The following is a 22,244-nucleotide window of genomic DNA, read 5'->3' as shown; positions in this document are numbered from 1 at the left end:
CTGCAAATAATTCAATTATGTTGCAGAAAAACCAAAACCGGTGCAAAACAATGATTCAAACTTCAAAACGGGTGCAAAACAAAAGCGCGACCAAACATACACTTAGCACCACACTTTACGATGGAGAAGAGATACGTTGGTGCCCAAAAACCATGAAATGGCAATTTTATATTGCCCTCAATCTCCTTCAGTTTCATGTCAGTGTATCCATGATTATCTCCTTCAGTTTCATGTCAGTGTATCCAAATCATGCACATTCAAAATTTATTAATCAATCTTTCAGTTACAAACAATTTAAATACATGCATATCCTGGGTGGATATCAATACCATCACTATATTTGCCAAATTTGCCAATTTGCCAATTTTTATGAATCTATGAAGTGTGTAGCAAGTTTGTGGTGCAGTAGAAGTTGTGCTGCCACTAGGCGACAAGATTCTTCTGACAGATTTTATTTTGGGAACTATCATTCCAATGGAATTTCAACTACAGGCGTTCCATAATCATTAATGGCAGTGATATACAGTTTGGATTATTTAAATAGGCATGAGACCGTCAATCTTTTCTTGAAGGCATTTTGTGTTTACCGACAACTTCGATCCCATTGTAGATCGCCTCTGGCGAAATAAAGTTTCTCATTCATTTTTTTTAGGAAAAATCTATTTGCCACATACATTTTGAAACCCTTTGATCTAGACAGATAAATAAACTTTCTTATAATATTTGTAGAAAGACTTCTTTTTTTCAAGATTTATATTTCTTTCTGTAAATCTTGAATACACAAACAAAAATAAGAAGAAAAAAATCTATATTATGCAACATGCACTTCTAGAAATTTTTAGATCCACTTTCTCATTCATTATTTTGGGAAAAATCTATTTTTTTAAGATAGATAGCTTTGTTTTCTCTTTGTAATCCTGCATACACAAAAAAAAACAAAAATAAAATAAAATTACAAATTGATTTTGCAACATGGGCTTCACAAACCCTTAGGCACTCATAGAAAATAACATAGCCAAAATCTTACCTTCCCTGGAACTTTTCCATTTCAACTTCAATAGAGATCTATCAAAAAACCACAAAAAAATGGAGAAGGATTCTGAGTAAATACATGGCTTCTCTGTAAAGTTGCATAGATGTTTCTTTATCTTACATACAAGAAAAAATGAAAAGGAATGGATAGAGAAAGGAAGTTTTATAGGCTTAATTTGGATGTGTAGGTTAATTAGATTTTAGTTTATTTTTATTAGAATTAATTTCTAATTTTGGTTTTGTGACTTTTTTAATCTTCAAGTATTTTTAAAATGAATATTTGAAATGTATATATTTAATTTGTTAATGAGGAAATATGTAATCTATTACTATTCTGGTAGTATATAATATTTATTAATTTTGTAAATTTATTATTGTATTTATTTTTAAATATAACATTTAATGTATTTAGTGTATTATTTAGCTTAATTTTTAATTTAAGTTTTATTTTATTTTCTAATTGTGTGAGATCAAATCAAATAAAGGGGATTAGTTATTATATGTTAATTTAGAAATGTGCTTTAATTCAAATTTTATTCTATTGTGCAAAAACAAATCCCTATAAAATAGGAATTTGATTTTGTTTGAATTTAGATGTGATTTACTTGTCAATTGTGTACATAATTTTTTTTATCTATCAAAATATAAGAATATAAATTTAGCAAGTGTTATTCAATTAATGATTAGAAGAAACATTTAGTGTGTGAGTATTATTTGACTAGTGATAAAATATTATATAGTGTACTACAATAATTATTATAAATCACTTTTATTTGTTTGTTTATTTATTCTTTTGAAAAAAAATATTCTACAATAAATGTTGATTTCAATTAATTTAATTATTGTAGTTAATTTTTAATGTTAAAAATAATAATAGTTACATTATTGTTATTTAAAAATTCATTATATTTTATTATTTATTTACCGAATTGCATAGGAATTTATAGAGAGAACAGTTAGAACAGTGTTCGAATCTCTGAATACTTATATTCAATGCCTGAGAATTCACATTTACAGCTTGTGCAGAAATCTAAGGTGGCATTTTTCCAATTTGATTTCTATCTTGACATTTTAAAATGGACTATCAAATGTAGAAATTAATTCTGATTCTCACCATAATGCAAAACTGCGACTCCAGATATTTGGCATTGTAGAAAAGAGTTTTAATGGCTAATACTAGTACAATATAACAATGTGCGCAGGAATATCGAGCATCTCATCACAATGAACGCACTTATATCCGGCCTGCCTCTAGGTTACAGGTTTCGACCCACCGAGGAAGAGCTGCTTGATTATTATCTGAAAAAGAGAATTGCCTCAGAAAGGATTGACATGGACCTTATCAGGGATATCGATCTCTATAAAATTGAACCTTGGGATCTCCAAGGTATTTACGACAACACACTACAATATATTTTCGACTAAGCCTTGAATAACAGCAATATATGTTCTTATTCGATTTTGGTGTTTTAATGTCGATTTACAGAGATATATGGGGAAGAGAGTAGAGAATGGTACGTGTTCAACAAGAATAATAAGAAAGGCGGTCGTATAAATAGATGCACAGCAGGTGGTCGGTGGAGGGACACAGGGCATGAGAAGGAAATACACTCGAATACTGATCATGATCTGATTGGAAGGAGAAAGACTCTAGTCTTCTGGCACAAAGGGCGTTCTCACAATGCACAAATATCAGAGTGGATCATGCATGAATACAGACTTGAAACTCCTCAGGCAAGTAAATTCAAAGTTTTTTCACTTTTATAAATATGCATTAAACGGAAATCCTTCATTACATTCATACTTCAACTCTAGTTGGTCTCGTGAAAGAGACACTTTAGTTTTGTTCCATTATTAAGCTTTTACATTTTTGTGCAGGAGGTGGCATGGGTCCTTTGCCATGTCTTCAGGAGGGAAATTACAGTTCAGAGGAAAAGAAAATATCGTGATAATGAGGAAGCAGCAGCATTGGAGAAAGGTTCAAGTGAATCCAGAGACGTAGCAAAAGATCAAGTGGAAGAGGAAGAAGAGGAAGAAGAAGAGGAAGTGGAATAGGAGGAAGAAGAGGAAGAAGAAGAAGAGGAAGAAGAGGAAGAGGATATATAAAATCATCCTCCAAAATTTATGAAGGGTGAGAGGACATAAGAAGGGTGAAATGAAAGCAATTATTTTCTATTATTATCAGACGTAGGCATATCTGAGTTGTCAATGGTGTTGTTGCCATTCTGTGGTCACCATTGTGACTGTCAAGAAACCCTCGCAATCAATAGCTTATTGGATAACTTTTTCTTTATTTCAGACTGGCCAATGGCTTTGTGGAAATGCCTAAGTTCTTCACATTCTGCTTCCATTTTATGTCTTAATATTCCACATCTTCTTTTATTTTCCTTCTTTTCTTATGGTTTGCCTACAAATTTTCATATTGAATGATAATGTTAAATATTGTCTCATGTTTCCTTGTTTTAGGAATTTTAAACATTGTCATAGTTTTGATTTTCAAATCTAAATGTAATATTTTCTAGTTTCAATTAAGTTATGAGTAAAAGAACTCATTTTCTATGATAAGAAATAAAAAATAAAATTTTCAACTTTTTGGTTGGTCTTTGGTTTAATTTTACTTTCACAATTAAGTTTACATTTTTAAATATAAATTAAGATTACATTGGATTAGATTATTGTTTATATTCTCACATAAGATTATCTATACAAAATTGCAATATTTCTGATAAATTCATTTTTTAACATATAATATATGTTTAATCTTTATATATATGTACACACACAAACATATGTATATGTAAATATGCATGTCCATATGCATATATAAATATACTTCTTTAAATATACCATTATTTAAATTAATTATATTATAAAATATACCATATGTATGTATGTATATGTATATGTATATGTATATGTATACACACACATATATTATACTTCTTTACATATAGCATTATTTAAATTAATTTATACTATAAAATATAGCATTTATAATATATAATAGAATTTGTATTTACTATTATATACAATATTTTATGTAATATAAATTATTATATTTTTTATTTATTATTATTATTTTTTAAGTATTTATTTAAAGAGGAAGAGATATCGAGAAATAATGAGAAAGATAGAGATATAAAGATCTCTCTTTTTATATCCATTCATTTGTATTTTCCGCTCTATCTCTCTCATATATCTATCTTGTTACTTCTCCCTACATCTCCATCCCTCTCTTCTCTATCTTTCTAACTATATCTACCTCTCAATATATGCCGCTTTCTATCCCTATTTCTCCTTTCTACCTCTCTTTCTATCACTCCCTCTAAATCTATATCTCTACTCTATTATCTCTCTATTTATCTCCCTCTCTCTCATCTCTCTATCTATTTATAGATATTTCTCTCTCCCTCTATCTTCATATCTCTCTCACTCACAAACACCTTGTTTATCCCTAGTTATATCTCTATATATCTCTTTCTCACTCTCTCATACACACACACACTCTCTAAATCCCCCTCCCTATCTTTGTCTCTCTCCCCTCACTCTCCATTACTTTTATTTATCATCTCCCTTCTCTTTCTCTCTCTCTCCAAAATTCTCTTTCTATATATCTCTATCTTTGTACCTCTCTCTATATAAGTTCTTATATATTTATCTTACTATATCTCTATCTCATCCTCTCCCTTTATCTAGTTATCTATCTTATTTACTTTAACTCTCTCTTGGTTGCTCACATCTCTCCTACTCTCTCTATCTTACTATCTCCCCCTCTCTTATTTTTTCCCTCTACGTCCATTTCTATCTCTCCCTCTCCCTTCCTCCTTCCATATCTCCCTATCTATAAATTTATATCTCTCACTCTTACTCTCAACCCCTCTATTTTTCCCAATTTATATCAATCTCTCTATCTCTCCTTTCTATCCATGTATCACTATTACTCCCTTGTTTTATATCTCTCTACTTCACCTTTATCTATTTGTCTCCCTCCTCTATCTGTTATATATCTCCTTTTGTATCTATTGAGCTCATCCATATACATGCACATGTACTCCCCCCCTCTCTATCTCTCTCCCCCTTCCTCCTCTACCAATCCCTCTTCCTTTCTCTCCCTCCCTCCTTTATCTTCCCCTCTCTCTATCTTTCCTTATTTCTTCCTCCCTCACTCCCTCCATATCCTCTATCTATCTCTCTATTTCTACCTCTCCTCCTTTCTCTTTCTATATCTCCTTCTCTTCATCTCTATAAGACAATCTCTAGTTCTCTTTGTTTGTTTATCACTTATTTGTCTCCCTACATCTATATATCCCTCTTTGTACCTCCATCTATCTCTACCACTCCATCTCTATTAATATATCTCTTCTCTCCCTCTCTCTCTTCTTCTCATTTTATATCTCTCTATATTTCCCTCTCTGACTCCCTATCTTTTTCCATCTTTATCTCTCCCTCCATTTATATCCCTCTTCCTCTTCCCCCCCCCCCTCTCTCTCTCTCTCTCTCTCTCTCTCTCTCTCTCTCTCTCTCTCTCTCTCTCTTGTTGTGAACATTTTATATTTTTTATTGCTACAAATTTATTTGTTTTCTTAATCTCTTCAATTTAAATGTATGACCTAATAGCACTACAAGTTCCTTCAAATCCAACCCCAACTTTCTTAAAACACTCACTAGTCCCGTCATATTTGATGTTAGAGGAGGTAAGTTGTCACACACATGATTTATTATTTTTTCAGCCTATCTCTTATTCTCATTGGTATAGGATGAAAGGGCCCTATATCCTAAGTCACATAGGATTTACTCTTTTTTTTTTCAAAAAATTATTAACATCAATGCATTCACCAATTTATTTTATGTAATGAGCCATTCAGTATGTTCAGTTGATATGAAAAATACTGTGCAATTAATATTTTCAAATTTAATAATATAGATCTTGGAAATTTAATATTTTATTTCCTACTATAATAAATGCTAAAAATATATTTCTTTAAAATTTAGATTAGAAGGATAAAATTATGTTCATTTTGTTTTCTTATTAGTAAACCGCTAAGTGGAAAGTTTGTATTTCATGAAATCAAAAAAGTACATTGAAATAAAAATTGCTATGTCCAAAGCCAGGCAACTGAGGCCTAGACTATACCCCACCAAAAATAGCCCCCATTACATACACGCCGTATACCCCTAGTTACGGGTCCCAAAATGGTCGTGTCAAAATAAAATAGACCGCAAAGATTATAAAATAAACATGTCAAGCTAAACTATACAAACATAAAGGCCAAGTCATAGCAAGAAAAGGCACCAATACCTCACCAAATATATAGGGCACAACAAAACCTGGAGGAGAGAAGACCTTAATTGCCCATAGTTGCCCAATGTCTATGATGACCCAAAGCCCTATTTTTCAATCCCATGATGAAGGGTTGGTGGATAACAAGTTCAAACCCCTTAAAGAGCTTATGAATTTCACTAGCCTATGGAATACCAACTCCTAACTCTATGCACACCACTATGTCTAGGTTGTCAACCAACAAATCTTCATAAAACACCTCTCGAAGTAGGAGTAGAGTGTCAACCTTCCTTCTTCCCAAGTCCAATAGAGAGGTTTGAAACCTTGATGAGATGTTTTAATTGACTCAATAGTAGTTTTCATTCCCTATAAAATCTTTGCCAAAAACCATCTTAATGGCTCATTCTTCAACTATTGAACAAACTCAAAATGGTGATCGAGAACTTCGTGATGCATTTTAGCCTTAGGTATCAGATCACACCCAAGAAGGTCATTTGCCTCATATTGCTCCTTAATTTGGTAGGGTTTTCCATTACGATCTCTCTCCTGCAATTCTCTAATGCTAAAATCTTCACCAAGAAGTGTGTTACCAACCACTAACTAACCAAGAATTATGAAGGCATCACCCAAGTTGTCAGCTCTCTATTTATCATGACAACTCAAACCACCTTTGAAGCCCTTGATGATGTTGATCCATGCCATCCATCCATATAGCACATTTAAAGAGCCTTGGCAAAATAACCTTTTGATATGAAAGCCAAAGGATGTGAAGGCATTAAACAAATTTAGTACACTTCCCAACCATCGCGCTAGCATGACCATCCACTACCAAATAAGCCAAATTGTTTGTCTCTCCATTGCCTTCATGGAAGCCATAAATAATTCAAAATAAATTAGAAGGGAAATCACTTTCTCCAAAAAGACTCTTAATTTCCAATTGGGAGTGGTTCTATTTCTTATGGCATTAATTGCTAGAGCTAAATCCCCCACAATTTTAACTTTTTTAAATTTCATTTCAATACATTTACTCAAGACAAATATTAGAGAAGAGAAGTCTACTTTATTATTTGTTCTGATAGGGAGATGGATATACATTAAAATCAAGAGATCGCCTTTTCAATCTCGAATAATGTAACCAACCCCAAAGGCCCCTGGCTTTCCCCTCGAAGCATCGTCAAAATTTAATTTGACCCAACCAAGTTGGGGGGATTCCACTTAACCCTATCCCTTGGATTATCACCTCAACCAGAGTCTACACAAATCTAAGGGGAACTTTCAAGCCATTTCAAATCAATCTCTGATTTTAGCATCCCACTCCATAAACTCCATATTTTTGGGCCTAAAAAGATGAATCTTTGAATTTATGATTTCTACAATCAGATCTTCAACCTCTTTTTGAAAATACATGAAAGCAATTTCCTTTTCTTGGAATAGCCTCTGATTATATTCTCCTTCCACAATTCTCACAATAGAGTGGTCAGGACAATAATCTAGATGCATTTGAACGTTGTCCTATTCTTAATGTTTGGCCAAAAATGAAAATTTTTTAGTATATCATTGGGAAAGGCACTAATCCATCCTAGATTATCACACAACCAGACCTAGCACTACTGGGAAAAAGGACAACCAAGGAGAAGGTGATATGCATTATCCTGATTATTCTTGTATAAGACACATCTAGATGGTCTTGAAAATCCCATCTTGGAAAACCTATATGTTGTCAAAATTTTCTTTTGAAGGGTCATCCATGCAAATATGCTTTCTTTAGGCATGTAAAATTTATTCCAACATAGATGAATGGGAAAAGACATCATCACACCAACCCTAACACCAAGCTTCAGATAGCCAACCTTCATCGATTATTTTCCATCTTTAGCTCCATTCCAAATCAACAAATCCTCCCATGCTCTAAATATCAAAATTGTATCCTTCAAGATCTATGAAAGCCTCCTAGCCTCTTGGTCATATTGATCCAAAGTTTGTAATTGTTTCCAATTCCAACCTAAAGGATTGATAGAGTTGTCCATCACCACATATTCACAGATGCTTGATCCCTATTATTGTTGCAAAATTTCCTTCAAATTACCTTTAAATCAAATCCCAAACTATCTAGAATTGGGTACCCTCCCCAATAATCCTCCCGAAACTAATCCTTCTTCCCATTGTGAATATCCGAAGACAATTTTTTTTGTAATGACATCTTTACATTTCTACATGAAGTTCCAAATCCTAGTACCCTTCGATGGATCCTTGGTTGTTAAAAGTCCTTCAAGGAAATCATTGTCTAGATACTTACTCCTCAAATATGAGTTCATTTCTTGTGGGGTTCTTGATACATCCTCCACACCAATTTGGCACCCAAAGCCTTATTTTGAATTGCTTGACTTCTAAGCCTAACACCTCTATCTGTTCTTGCCTTGCAAACTTTATCCCAAGCCACAAGAGGGAATTTTTCCCTCTTCCATCCCTTGCCAAAAAATCTCCTCATTATTTGATTCAATTTATTAGTGAACCCATCAAGCAAAGCCATACAAGATAGCAGATAGATAGGCATAACTAAGATAAGAGATTTGAGCATAGTTAATCTTCCATCACATGAGATCCATTTCCCTTGTCATGATGACAACCTATCCCCCATCCTACATTTAAGATCATCCCTAAGGTTTTTGATTCTCAGGCCCTTGCTTAAAGGGATGCCTAAATAGATGCAAGGCAATTGCCCATCTGAATTCTATAATTTGATAAATCTCCCTCTCCAAAGCAGTAGGGGTATGGAAGAAAAATATTTGAGATGTATCTTCGTTTACCTCTTGGACTGCATCCCTAGCATATATCTTCAATATATTCTTAAATTGGAAGGCCTCCTTACATTTAGAAATCCCGAATAGAAATGTATCATCAAAAAATTGTTGATGAGTGAGAAAATGAAGTGAACTAGCCACTTCAACACTTGAAATCAAACCAAGAAGTTGACTATTGGTGAAAGGTCTTCCCAATGCATCTACCATTATAATGAAAAAAAGGGGTGGCATAGGATCCCCTTCCTAATTCTCCTTGATTATTTGAAGACTCCTTTAGGTGACCCATTTACCAATATTGAGAAACTTGGGACATAGATGTAAGATCTTCTATTGAAATCAAGGGCTTCCATGATCTTAAGCAAGAATATCTATTCAACTCTATCATATGCCTTTTTAATATCAAGTTTGATCAACATGATGGGCTTCCGTAAATGATTGAATGTAATGAATAGTCTCTTATGCAATGATGACCCCATCTATAATGGATCTCCCTAAGACAAAACCTATCCACTTTTCTGAGATAATATCCTTGATAATAAGTTTCATTTTGTTAGCCATGACTTTAGTCATAATTTTCTAAATAACATTACATAAGGATATGGGATTATAATCATCCAATTGAACTACCTCATCTTTTTAAGGGATCAATGCTATGAAAGTGTTATTAACCTCCTTTAATAGGTGGCCAAAATGCCAAGATGTATTGATGGCTTCAACCAATTCCTTACCTATGATGTCCGAGCAATACTTTAGAAAGAAACTGGTAGGCCAACCATCTAGATATGGGGCATGTTCAAGATGTAATTGGAAGAGGGTTTCCTTGATATCTTCAAAGGAGAGGTCCTTATTAAGCATCACATTTTATTCTAGATTCACCAACCTGGGGATGTGTTGAAGAATGTCCCTTTGTGCCAACAAGTTAGAGCCTTTGAGATTTGATAACATATTTTTAAAGTAATCAACTGACAACCTTCTAATAGAATCCCACTCTTCTATAATAGTACCATAATTGGATTTGATGAAATGAATACAATTCACTCCCATTCTTTGTCTTGTACTATTGTGGATTAACTTGGTGTTATTGTCCCCTTCCTTGATCCAAGTTTCTCTAGGCTTCTGCCTCCAAAATATTTCTTCCCTAGCCAATATTTATTCATATTCCTACATTAATTATTTCTATTTCATGAATAATCCATCATTCATTCCAAACTTTATAATATTCTCTCCCACCTATTCTAGAACTCCCCTTCTAAGTCCTTATCTTCAAAGATATCCTTGAACTGAGATTTGTTTCACTCCCTAATATTCTATTTGATGCTCGTTAAATTTGAAATGAAGATAAACATTTTGGAGCCATTGAAGGTAGAATCTGACCACCACTCTTCAATGAGAGAGGAAACTAGCATCTCTCATCCATATATTTTCAAATTTAAAAGGACATCTAAAGGGCTTGCAATCCCCCATAATCTCTAGTTTGATCGAGAAATATTTTGATCCTAAGAAAGAAAGAATCTAGCATTCCATATTAAAGGGGAAGAGAGCCAGGTCTCCTTGGAAAAGAAACTTATCTAATTTCTTTGTAATTTGGCAGAAGTCAATCCTCCTATTAGCCAAAGTGTAGTTACCGTTAGAAAATTGGACTTCCATCATGTGGTTTCTATCCACCCAGTCAACAAAATCTCTCTAAGATTGATTTTCTAGACATCTACCACCAAACTTCTCCTTGGCATTCAAAATGGCATTAAATTCCCCTCCATAGATAATATGTTGATCTTGCAAATTCAAAGTGAATCTATTAAGTTCCTGCCAAAATTCCCTTTTTTATGTAATTGTTTGGACCATAGACATTGATGAATGCAAAATATAAAGCCAAATTCATACTCTTAGCCCTACACCCAATCTAGTGATTACTACTACTGATGAATTATGCCACAATATCTCTCAAATTCTAAAAAATGGCTAGATCTCTTTAGGCTGAGCTATAGCGACAATCCCTTCCCATTTCTTCAATTTCCTCTTAAGAAGATCAAATTCCCCTACTGTCATTTTGGTTTCTTGTAACATAATAATGGACCCTTGACTTTCTATCAACTTCTGCCTAACCAAGTGTTGCTTTTTAGGGGCATTGAGGCCCCTAACATTCCTTGAAATGAGCCTCATGGCTGCAAGGGAAAAGGATCCCCCTTCTAATCTAAGTGCCCATAAAATTTTGGTTTTCCCATCAGACTCAACATCCAAATCTCTCTTTGTTTTATTTAATCTTCTTCCCCTTGATTTCTGAAGTGCACAATAAGGTTCAAATTTGGTAGCTAGAATCTAGCATATTCCTAGCCTCATATCCACCATTTCTACCTAGGAGGACCCTTCTAATTCTAAAATATTGCCAAAGAAGGATAATTTTTCATTGGTCAACAATTCTTCCTCATCTATGTCTAATGTTTGGTTCTTGCAATCCCCTTTTCTCCAAAGATCTTGGACATTATTTGTCTCCATCGCTTCCTTTTCAATTATAATGTTATCCACCATGTCATAGGCTTCTTCAAAAATGTTTTCCTCAATGAATGTTGTGTTGGGTAATCTTTGGGGTTCTCTAGATGCAACAATCTCCCCTTCCTCAATCAATGGATCCATAAGGGAGGGATTGAGATTCATGGGGCCTTTTTGATTTTGAGAACTCCTACCTTTATTGGTACCATCAAATACTCACCCACAAACAACAACCTCTACCAAGGATTTTGGATTACTCCACACAACCATTGCTAAAGAAGACTTTTGAGAGTCAGCATTGCCCAACCTAATATCCTCCTCCAAAGCCACAATCTTCCCCTAAAGTTCTATTCGACAAGTTTTTGAGACTCCTTGATTGGGGTTTCAATGGAATCTAAGATTTTTTAAGCACTTTTCTAGGGATGGGATCTCTAGTCTCTCTCTTCCACCCACAAATATTAGAATAACTCAACCTTAATAGCCTACAAATAATACAATTCCCCCTCAATTGCATAGGATAGATATCCTAATCTCTTCACTAACTCATTTGACTGCAAAATTCAATGAAACTTTCCGACAAAAGTCCAATAATTATTTATATCATCAAGTACCTGTGAGATTTTTTTATTTATTTTTCATTTCTACACGATATTCGTCAAAATTGCGATGCTTTGTGATTTTATTTTCTATTTAGACATTCTCTTAAATTTATGGTCTGACAGGTATATGTTTAGCACTACCTTCATTTGTGGGCTGACGGGTATATGGTTATCATTCGTTGGGGTTCCGATGAATGTTTTTTGATAAATAAAATTGATAAATAAAATTTATCTATAATTGTGACCCAATGCGGATAATGCTTGTCAAAAAGAATTTATAACTAACCGTGTAAGGGATTGTGGACTCTTATTTGGGGATTTAGACCTTTGAGATTCTTTTACCCTTTGTCAAATTAAATGTATCCACTTATGTGGCTGACCCTTCAAATTGATCCATTGTAATCAAATTTGCATATACTTGGGAGCTTGGTAAAGAAAAATCATGTCAGATAATATTATTTCAGAACAAAATGAAGAGACAATTGCTAGATTGTGTGATAGATTGAAAAGAAAGAGTGATGGGAAATGTTATTGTCCTTGTAATAATTGCAAGGGCTTAAAGACGAGAAGACTTTTAATCACAACAACTGAGAAACGTTGTAGACATCATGGTCACATTGAAGGGGGCCATGATTATCGTCCATTGGTAAGATGTTCATCATATGTCTTTATATTGATTGAATTTGTAAATATTATATCATTTTAATAATTTTTTATATATACACAAAATCACTTGATCGTGATCATGGTTTTGGGGTTCCCTAGGGCACATGATATGGATTATCATGGCTCGAAGAATGTGATTTTGTAAGTGGAGGAACATGGTATTGTGAATATCGAAGATGAAGTTAATGATCCTACGGAAGAATATTATTGTGCACCAAAAAATACGGTTGAAGATGATGGTACAAATACATTGATCTATGACACATTTGTTGGCATCATGTGAACTGGTATGAGGACATAATGATATTGTATGTTGTCATTGATGTCAATATGTGATATGAAGAGAGAACCGACATATGTGAGAACCGGTATATATGCAAATAAAGTGGTATGTTTGTTCAAGGTGAACAGGCATGTAGTCATGGGAACCGACACATGGAAGCATTGTATGACTACCAGTTGGTAGGTAGTTTCCACTTCAGAATTTCCGGTTGGAGTACCTCAAGCTTGTGTGACTCAATCGGTGACCTTTGTGTGATGAGTTAGCAGTATAACAAAGAACAGATCATGTTGCCATGTCATCCTTGTGCGTGTGAAGGATCTTGCATGAAGAAGACTATCCCTATCTACCTCGGGAATGTGCGAAGTTTGTAAATGGTGAAAACGCATGATGGATTATCAGCCACCATGAAATCAGTGGATAATGAATGATGGAGAATGTCTTGAGATTTATTCAAGATCTGTTGCATTTAATGCAGTATGTTCAATGGTCAGGATTGAACTGTTTGAATTGCTTAACCTAATAGGTTTAGGGTTTAAGGTTTATGCTACCGACCTGTCTGTTGTCCTATAAGGTCGATGTTGTGATTCTTTCAGAGGTTGTTGGCAAAAGTTGTGTGTGTGTATCTAAGAGAAGAGATACATAATTCTTGCCAAACCAAAGGAGAGAAGTCATATCTGTAGAGTGTAAGTGCAGAAGGTGAAAAGGAGCTTAAGCAGATCTGCATTGGCATTGAGTGCTATTATCAGGTCATTGATATACCTATTGATCTTTAACCACTTCAACAGTTGTGAAATCCCCTAACAGGGTAGCCTTAACCAGCTTGTTGAAAATCCTTTAACAGGGTAACTCAAAATTACTGAGTCATTGATATCCTTTAGCTATTGAGTTCTTGAAATCCTCTAACAAGGTACCCTTAACAGGGTTTAACTCTTAATCGGGTATTGTAGCCATCCCTTAACTGGGTGATCCCTAACAAGATTGGTTCCTAACAGAACCTATTGTATATGTCTTTAACCAGACAAGGCTTCTAACAGAGTGGACTTCTAAAGAGTTCAAAAACAGCTTGTGGGTATTCATCCCCACCGTGGTTTTTCCCAGTTGGGTTTCCACATGAAAAATATGTGTGTCATGTGTGATGCTTTCTTCATGTGATGTTATGATTGTTTTCTGATTAAGTGGTGATGCATGTTGATTTTGCTGTAATATGTACATCTTTGATGGTAGATTTCCTATTCATGCATTAGGGTGAAATGGGAATGAAGAGTTAGATTATATGAGAAGATAAGTGTCAACCGGTCTTTGCTTGTCTCAGTTATACTGGGTTTTGCTGGTTGAACTCTGTTGAAGGACCGGTGATGTTGTTTGTCTGTCAGTGCATAAGTGTTAGTTGACAAACTGGTTTAAGGTTGGGTTTTTGCCTGTACTGATTCACACCCCTCTCAGTACCAATTTGGTACTATTCATTCATCATTAAGTTATCAATTGGTATCAGAGCATCCTCTAGGTCCTCTGTGTTGTAAGCTTAACCGTTTGAGGGAAAGATCCTGTTGTGATGAAGAGGGAAGGTCCAAAGTTTAACAAAGAAAATTTCAGTATATGGAAAGACATAATGAAGATATACATTAGAAGCATGGGTGCTCAACATTGGAGCTATGTTGAGAATCCCTATGTTTCCCCTATCGGTACTCTCACCGATGATCAAAAGAGAGAGATACAGAAGAATGGGCAAGTCATGGAAGCCCTAATCAGTAGTTTATCTGATATTGAGTTCATTGATGTCCAAGATAAGGTGAATCCCAAAGAGGTATGGGATGCTCTTGAAAATATCTATGGAGGTGATGAGCATGTAAAACAAGCTAAGGAAGAAAGCCTTAGAGGAAAGTTTGAAGACATGTGAATGGTTGAAGGTGAAACCATTTGATAGTATGGTATTAGAATCAAAACTATTGTCAGAGATATCAAGAGTGCAGGTGGTAAAATGGAAGATTCCACTGTGGTAAGCAAAGTCCTGAGATCCCTATTGTTGGTCTATGCAATAAGGGTTGCTGCTATTCAGGAGCTGAGATCAATAGACAAGACTAAGGTATCCTTGGACTCCATCATAGCAAAGTTGACAACCTATGAGCTAGATAGTTTTGATGGCAGTGTTCAAAAGACTGAATCAGCTTTTAGAGCTTCTGTTGTACCATCCAAGAAAGGAAAAGAAGCAAGCACTAGTGGTGAACATAGACAGAGCAGAGTAATGGATGATGAGGAGTTTCTGATGGAATTTGAAGCTCTTCTTGCCAGGAAACTTCCAAAAGGAACCAGTAAATACAGAGGTAAGCTCCCTTTGAAATGTTTTTCATGTAACCAGATAGGACATGTTGCTATGAACTGTCCTAATAGTGACAACAAGGACAAACTGGAAAGATTCAGGAAATTCAAAGGAGGAAACCAGAGAAATTGTTTTGTTGCAGTTGATGAAGGTGTCACAGATGAGGAATCAGAAGATGAAGAGAATGAAGACATTGTGTTTGTTGTTGTAAAGGAAGATGTGTTAGACAAGAAGGCTCTTGTCTCCCACTTTGATAATTCCAATGAGTGGATTATTGACAGTGGTTGCTCTCAACATATGATTGGTGACCGAAGCAAGTTTCTGTCCTTGGAAGAGTATGATGGTGGTGTGGTTCGTTTTGACAATGATGCACCATGTATGGTTAAAGGAAAAGGGTCCATCTCTCTTAATGGAAAGAGTAGTGCTGACAATGTCTATTGGGTTGATGGTCTTAGACACAACCTTCAGAGTGTTGCCCAGCTGAATGACAGTGGCCTCACTCTGGATTTCAAGAATGGAGTCTGCAGAATCAAAAGAAAAGATGGTGAATTGGTGGCCACCAACATATAGATCAAAGGTAACCTATTTCATCTTAATGAAAATATAAGTACATGTCTTATGGCTAAATTTGATGATAGTTGGCTATGGCATAGGAGACTCTGCCATGTAAACTTTGATAACATTGTGAAGGCTAGTAAGATCAAGGCAGTTAGAGGGTTGTCGGTGCTAAGCAAACTAGATAATACCTTGTGCAGAGAGTGTCAATTGGGGAAAATGTCTTCCTCAACCTTTAAAGGTAAATCTTTCACTGCTGACAACTTGCTTGATCTTGTGCATACTGATTTGTGTGGTCCTATGAAAACTAGAAGTGTGCAGGGTGATAGGTACTTCATGATTCTCACTGATGACTACTCAAGAATGATGTGGGTCACATTCTTGAAAGACAAGTCTGAAGCCTTTGTGAAGTTCAAAGCTTTCAAAGCATTAGTGGAGAAGGAAAGTGGTAAAAGGATCAAGTGCCTCAGAACTGATCAAGGAGAGGAATTCACTTCCGGTGAATTCAACAAGTATTGTGAAGAATTTGGCATCAAGAGGCAACTATCTGCCCCCCAGACTCCACAGCAAAATGGCCTAGCAGAGAGGAATAACCGGACTGTGGTTGAAGTAGCTAGAACCATGTTGATTCAAGGAAAGGTAGCTCACACCTTTTGGAGAGAAGCGGTAAGCACTGTAGTCTACACAATGAATCGGGTACTCATCAAGAAAGGTAAGGATAAAACTCCTTATGAGTATTGGACCGGTAAGACACCTATGGTTAGCTACTTTAGAGTATTTGGTAGCAAATGTTACATCAAGAGGAGTGAACATCAGGGCAAGTTTGAAGCTAAATGTGATGAGGGAATATTCCTAGGATATTCCACCAAGAGTAAAGCTCTCAAGTGTTTCAACAATAGGACTCAGAGAATTATGGAAAGTATCAATGTGAGAGTTGATGAAACCTCTGAGAAACCAGAGGAAACTGGCAGTGAGCAAGTTGTGAATGAACCGGTTGCAACCTTTTGGGAGCCAGTTGTCAGTCAACCAAGTACCAGAAACAATGTTCCTGAACCAGTGAATGTTGATACTGATGAAGATGAGGATGAAGAGGAAAAGCAAGAAGAACCTGTCAAGACTATTCTTCAGTATGTCAAGTTGAATCATGAGCCTAAGTAGATCATAGGAGATAAGGATGCAGGAATCCTTACAAGAAGAAAGATTAGAGAAAACTCATGTATGATCTCTGAATTTGAGCCTAAATCATTCAAAGAGGCTCATAAAGATGAATACTGGATCAAGGCAATGGAAGAGGAACTTGACTAGATAGAGAAAAATGGTACATGGTCCTTGGTACCTAGACCGGAGCATAAAAATTTCATTGGCACCAAATGGGTGTTCAGGAACAAGCTGAATGAGGATGGCACAGTGATTAGGAACAAAGCCAGATTGGTGTGCAAAGGATATACTTAAGAAGAAGGAGAAGACTATGGAGAAACCTTTGCTCCTATAGCCAGATTGGAAGGAGTTCGTATGCTTCTTGCATATGCAGCTTTTAAAGGATTCAAGGTATATCAAATGGATGTAAAATCTGCATTTCTAAATGGTGTACTTGAAGAGGAGGTGTATATAGAGCAACCAGATGGTTTTTCCCTATCTAAAGACAGTGATATGGTGTGCAGGCTACATAAAGCCTTATATGGTCTAAAGCAGGCACCTAGAGCATGGTATGAACATCTACATTCCCATCTTGTGAAGATTGGATTTGAGAGAACAAGTGAAGATAGCAATATCTACTTGAAATCTGAAGGAGATCAGATCTTGATCTGTGAGGTTTTTGTTGATGACATTATCTTTGGTGGAGATGACAAGATGAGTCATGAGTTTGCTGATGAGATGAAGGAAGAGTTTGAGATGTCACTCATAGGGGAGATTAAGTTCTTCATTAGACTGCAGATCCAGCAGATGAAAGATGAAATCTTTATCACTCAGTCCAAATATGTCAAAGAGGTGTTGAAGACCTTTGGCATGGAAGATAGCAAACCAGTTGGCACACCGATGGTGACCGATTGCAAATTATCAAAAGAGGATGATTCTACATTGGTTGATGAGAAGGAATACCGATCAATGATTGGTAAGTTGCATTATGTAGTGCATAGCAGACCAGATATTGCACATGCAGTTGGAATTACTACAAGGTTCCAGAAAAGTCCAAGAGAATCCCACTTGGTTGTAGTCAAGCAGATTCTTAGGTATCTGAAGGGAACAGTTGACTATGGATTGTGGTACCCATACAATAATGATTTCAACCTGAAAGTATTCACAGATGCTAATTGGGCAGGTAATGTGGATGATCAGAAAAGCACAACCGGTGGTGCATTCTTTCTCGATGGTAGACTGGTCTCATGAATGAGTAAGAAGCAGAGTTGTATCTCTCAGTCTACAGCAGAAGCAGAGTATGTTGCAGCTTTCATGAACTGTACTCAGACAATCTGGATGAAGCATGTATTAGATGGCTTCAAAATCCCTGTATCTGAACCGGTAAGTATATTCTGTGATAACACAAGTGCTATCAATATTTCAAAGAATCCGGTTTTACATTCTAGAACCAAGCATTTTGAGTTTAAGTATCATTTCTTGAGGGAAAAGGTTCAGAATAAAGAGATTTCACTAGAACATGTTTCCAGTAAGGAGCAGTTAGCAGACATATTCACCAAGCATCTCCCAAATACTACATTTGTGTATTTAAGAGGTGAATTGGGGGTACTGCCCCTTTAGGAGGTAAATTAAAAGTATTTGTTCCACATCAATCAGGTATTTCATAGTCAAATTTTTTTTGTTGATTGATGTGTTGAAGGATGCTACTCCTTAGGGGGAGTAGCATAATGGAACAGGGATGTTTGTGCCTCCACTTTGGCATTGTTGTCAAAGGGGGAGAAGAAGTGTAGCGAAAAAGATATCTGCAGAAATTGGGGAGAAGATGAGTTAGCAGAGAGATATCTTTGTATATTACCATCAATGTCAAAGGGGGAGATTGTTGGCATCATGTGAACCAGTATGAGGACATAATGATATTATATGTTGTCATTGATGTCAATATGTGATATGAAGAGAGAACTAGCATATGTGAGAACCAGTATATATGCCAAAGTAAAGTGGTATATTTGTTCAAGGTGAACCGGCATGTAGTCATGGGAACCGGCACATGGAAGCATTGTATGACTACTGGTTGGTAGGTAGTTTCCACTTCAAGATTTCCAGTTAGAGTACCTCAAGCCTATGTGACTCAATCGGTGATCTTTGTGTGATGAGTTAGTAGTATAACAAAGAACAGATTGTGTTGCCACGTCAACCTTGTGCGCGTGAAGGATCTTGCATGAAGAAGACTATCCCTATCTACCTCGGGAATGTGCGAAGTTTGTAAATGGTGAAAACGCATGATGGATTATCAACCGCCATGAAATTGGTGGATAATGAATGATGGAGAATGTCTTGAGATTTATTCAAGATCTGTTGCATTTAATGCAGTATGTTCAACGGTTAGGATTGAACCATTTGAATTGCTTAACCTAACAGGTTTAGGGTTTAAGGTTTATGCTACCGACCTGTCTATTGTCCTATAAGGTTGATGTTGTGATTCTTTCAGAGGTTGTTGGAAAAAGTTGTGTGTGTGTATCTAAGAGAAGAGATATGTGATTCTTGCCAGACCAGAGGAGAGAAGTCATATCTGTAGAGTGTAAGTGCAGAAGGTGAAGAGGAGCTTAAGCAGATCTGCATTGGCATGGAGTGCAATTATCAGGTCATTGATATACCTGTTGATCTTTAACCACTTCAACAGTTGTGAAATCTCCTAACAGGGTAGCCTTAACCAGCTTGTTGAAAATCCTTTAACAGGGTAACTCAAATTTATTGAGTCATTAATATCCTTTAGCTATTGAGTTCTTGAAATCCTCTAAAAAGGTACCCTTAACAGGGTTTAACCCTTAACCGGGTATTGTAGCCATCCCTTAACCGGGTGATCCCTAACAGGATTGGTTCCTAATAGAACCTATTGTATCTATCTTTAACCAGACAAGGCTTCTAACAGAGCGGACTTCTAAAGAGTTCAAAAACAGCTTGTGGGTATTCATCCCCACTGTGGTTTTTCCCAGTTGGGTTTCCACGTGAAAAATATGTGTGTCATGTGTGATGCTTTCTTCATGCAATGTTATGATTGTTTTCTGATTAAGTGGTGATGCATGTTGATCTTGCTGTAATATGTACATCTTTGATGGTAGATTGCTTGTTCATGCATTAGGGTGAAATGGGAATGAAGAGTTAGATTATATGAGAAGATAAGTGTCAACCGGTCTTTGCTTGTCTCAATTATACTAGGTTTTGCCGATTGAACTCTGTTGAAGGATCGGTGTTGATGTTTGTCTGTTAGTGCATAAGTGTTAGTTGATAAACCAATTTAAGGTTGGGTTTTTTCCTGTACTAATTCACCCCCCCCTCTCAGTACCGGTTTGGTACTATTCGTTCATCATTAAGTTATCAACATTTACTAGTGTAGCTGATCATGATGATCATGTTGGAAAAATGGTTAGCGCTCCCCTTAGGATTAATGTCAAGGGACTAACTTCCTCCCATGTGATCCATATTTCTATAGTTTGTATCGAGCATTGACAGATCGGTCTTTTGACACAATGACGAACTGGGCCAACAAATGGTATCAAAGCATTGGGTCACGAGTTTGAATCCCCTCAAGTAACATTGAGGGGGGCAAAATGGTCAGTGTTCCCCTCAATATTCATGACAAGAGACTAACTGCCTCTTGTGTGATCCAAATCTCTACAGTTTGTATCAAGCATTGACATATCAATTTTTTGACGCAATGGCAAGCTGGGCCAACAAATGGTATCAAAGCATTGTGTCATGGGTTCAAATCCCCTATGATAATGTTGAGCGAGAGATTGTTGGAAAAATGGTTAGCGCTCCCCTCGAGATTCATGACAAGGGATTGACTGCCTCCCATGTGATCCATTTCTCTACAATTTGTATCAAGCGTTAACAAATCAGTCTTTTTGATGCAACGGAAAACTGGACCAACAAATCAAAATGACTTTGATGATGTTCATGATTTACCTGTACTTGAGAAGGCATACAAGCCCCTTTATGAAGGCTCCCAAACAACTCTTTTCTCTATTGTATTGTTGGTGTTGAACTTGAAAGTTATGAATGGTTTATCCAGCACAACAATCTCACGAATGTTAAGGTATGTCATATATGTTATATTTTTTCATCTATTTTTGTTGTAAGTTCATCACTAGTAAATAAAGGATGAAATATGTACCATTAATATTCTTTATATTAAGAAATTATTTTTTGTTGTAGATTGATAGGTGAATTTATGCCAACACACTACAATATATTTTCAACTAAGCCTTGCAAAACAACAATATTCTTATTTGATTTTGGTGTTTTAATGTCGATTTACAGAGATATGTGGGGAAGAGAGTAGAGAATGGTACTTGTTCAACAAGAATAATAAGAAAGGCAGTCGCATAAATAGATGCACAATAGGTGGTCGGTGGAGGGACACAGGGCATGAGAAGGAAATACACTCGAATACTGATCATGATCTGATTGGAAGGAGAAAGACTCTAGTCTTCTGGCACAAAGGGCGTTCTCACAATGCACAAATATCAGAGTGGATCATGCATGAATACAGACTTGAAACTTCTCAAGCAAGTAAATTCAAAGTTTTTTCACTTTTATAAATATGCTTTAAACGGAAATCCTTCATTACATTCATACTTCAACTCTAGTTGGTCTCGTGAAAGAGACACTTTAGTTTTGTTCCATTATTAAGCTTTTACATTTTTGTGCAGGAGGTGGCATGGGTCCTTTGCCATGTCTTCAGGAGGGAAATTACAGTTCAGAGGAAAAGAAAATATCGTGATAATGAGGAAGCAGCAGCATTGGAGAAAGGTTCAAGTGAATCCAGAGACGTAGCAAAAGATCAAGTGGAGGAATTAGAGGAAGAGGAAGAGGAGGAAGAAGAGGAAGAGGAGGAGGAAGAGGAAGAGGAGGAAGAGGAAGAAGAGAATGATAGAAAACATGTGTCACCATCTCCAAAATATACAATACTTGAGGAGAGCCATGTTATATTATCTTTTTATAAGTAGCCTTATCCATATTTCCATCCAATATTCAGTCATCTGAGCTCGAAATTGCCATTTCATATTTTGGTCACCATGATTGT

At 35.9% G+C, this 22,244-nt stretch overlaps 1 protein-coding gene across 1 annotated transcript; it reads left to right on the top strand.

The window, feature by feature from the left end:
* Positions 1-2,256: 2,256 nt before the first annotated feature.
* On the top strand, positions 2,257-21,941 carry LOC131042786 (NAC domain-containing protein 26-like). The gene is made up of 5 exons (XM_059212490.1): positions 2,257-2,419; positions 2,519-2,766; positions 2,911-3,016; positions 21,479-21,730; positions 21,871-21,941. Exons 1-5 carry the CDS (start codon positions 2,257-2,259, stop codon positions 21,939-21,941), a joined length of 840 nt encoding a protein of 279 aa, XP_059068473.1.
* The last annotated feature ends 303 nt before the right edge of the window (positions 21,942-22,244 follow it).

Source organism: Cryptomeria japonica, chromosome 10 (assembly GCF_030272615.1).
Source record: "Cryptomeria japonica chromosome 10, Sugi_1.0, whole genome shotgun sequence".
Taxonomy (NCBI): domain Eukaryota; kingdom Viridiplantae; phylum Streptophyta; class Pinopsida; order Cupressales; family Cupressaceae; genus Cryptomeria; species Cryptomeria japonica.
The sequence above is the reverse complement of the archived record's forward strand: the minus strand, read 5'-3'. Positions and strand labels throughout refer to the sequence as shown.

What these genes read in the sequence shown, in the direction of transcription:
- LOC131042786 (XM_059212490.1), top strand. Translation starts at nt 2,257, where the DNA reads ATGAACGCACTTATATCCGGCCTGCCTCTAGGTTACAGGTTTCGACCC. An exon ending in TGAACCTTGGGATCTCCAAG is followed by an intron (nt 2,420 to 2,518) that starts GTATTTACGACA and finishes GTCGATTTACAG; the next exon opens with AGATATATGGGGAAGAGAGT. An exon ending in AGCATTGGAGAAAGGTTCAA is followed by an intron (nt 3,017 to 21,478) that starts GTGAATCCAGAG and finishes GTCGATTTACAG; the next exon opens with AGATATGTGGGGAAGAGAGT.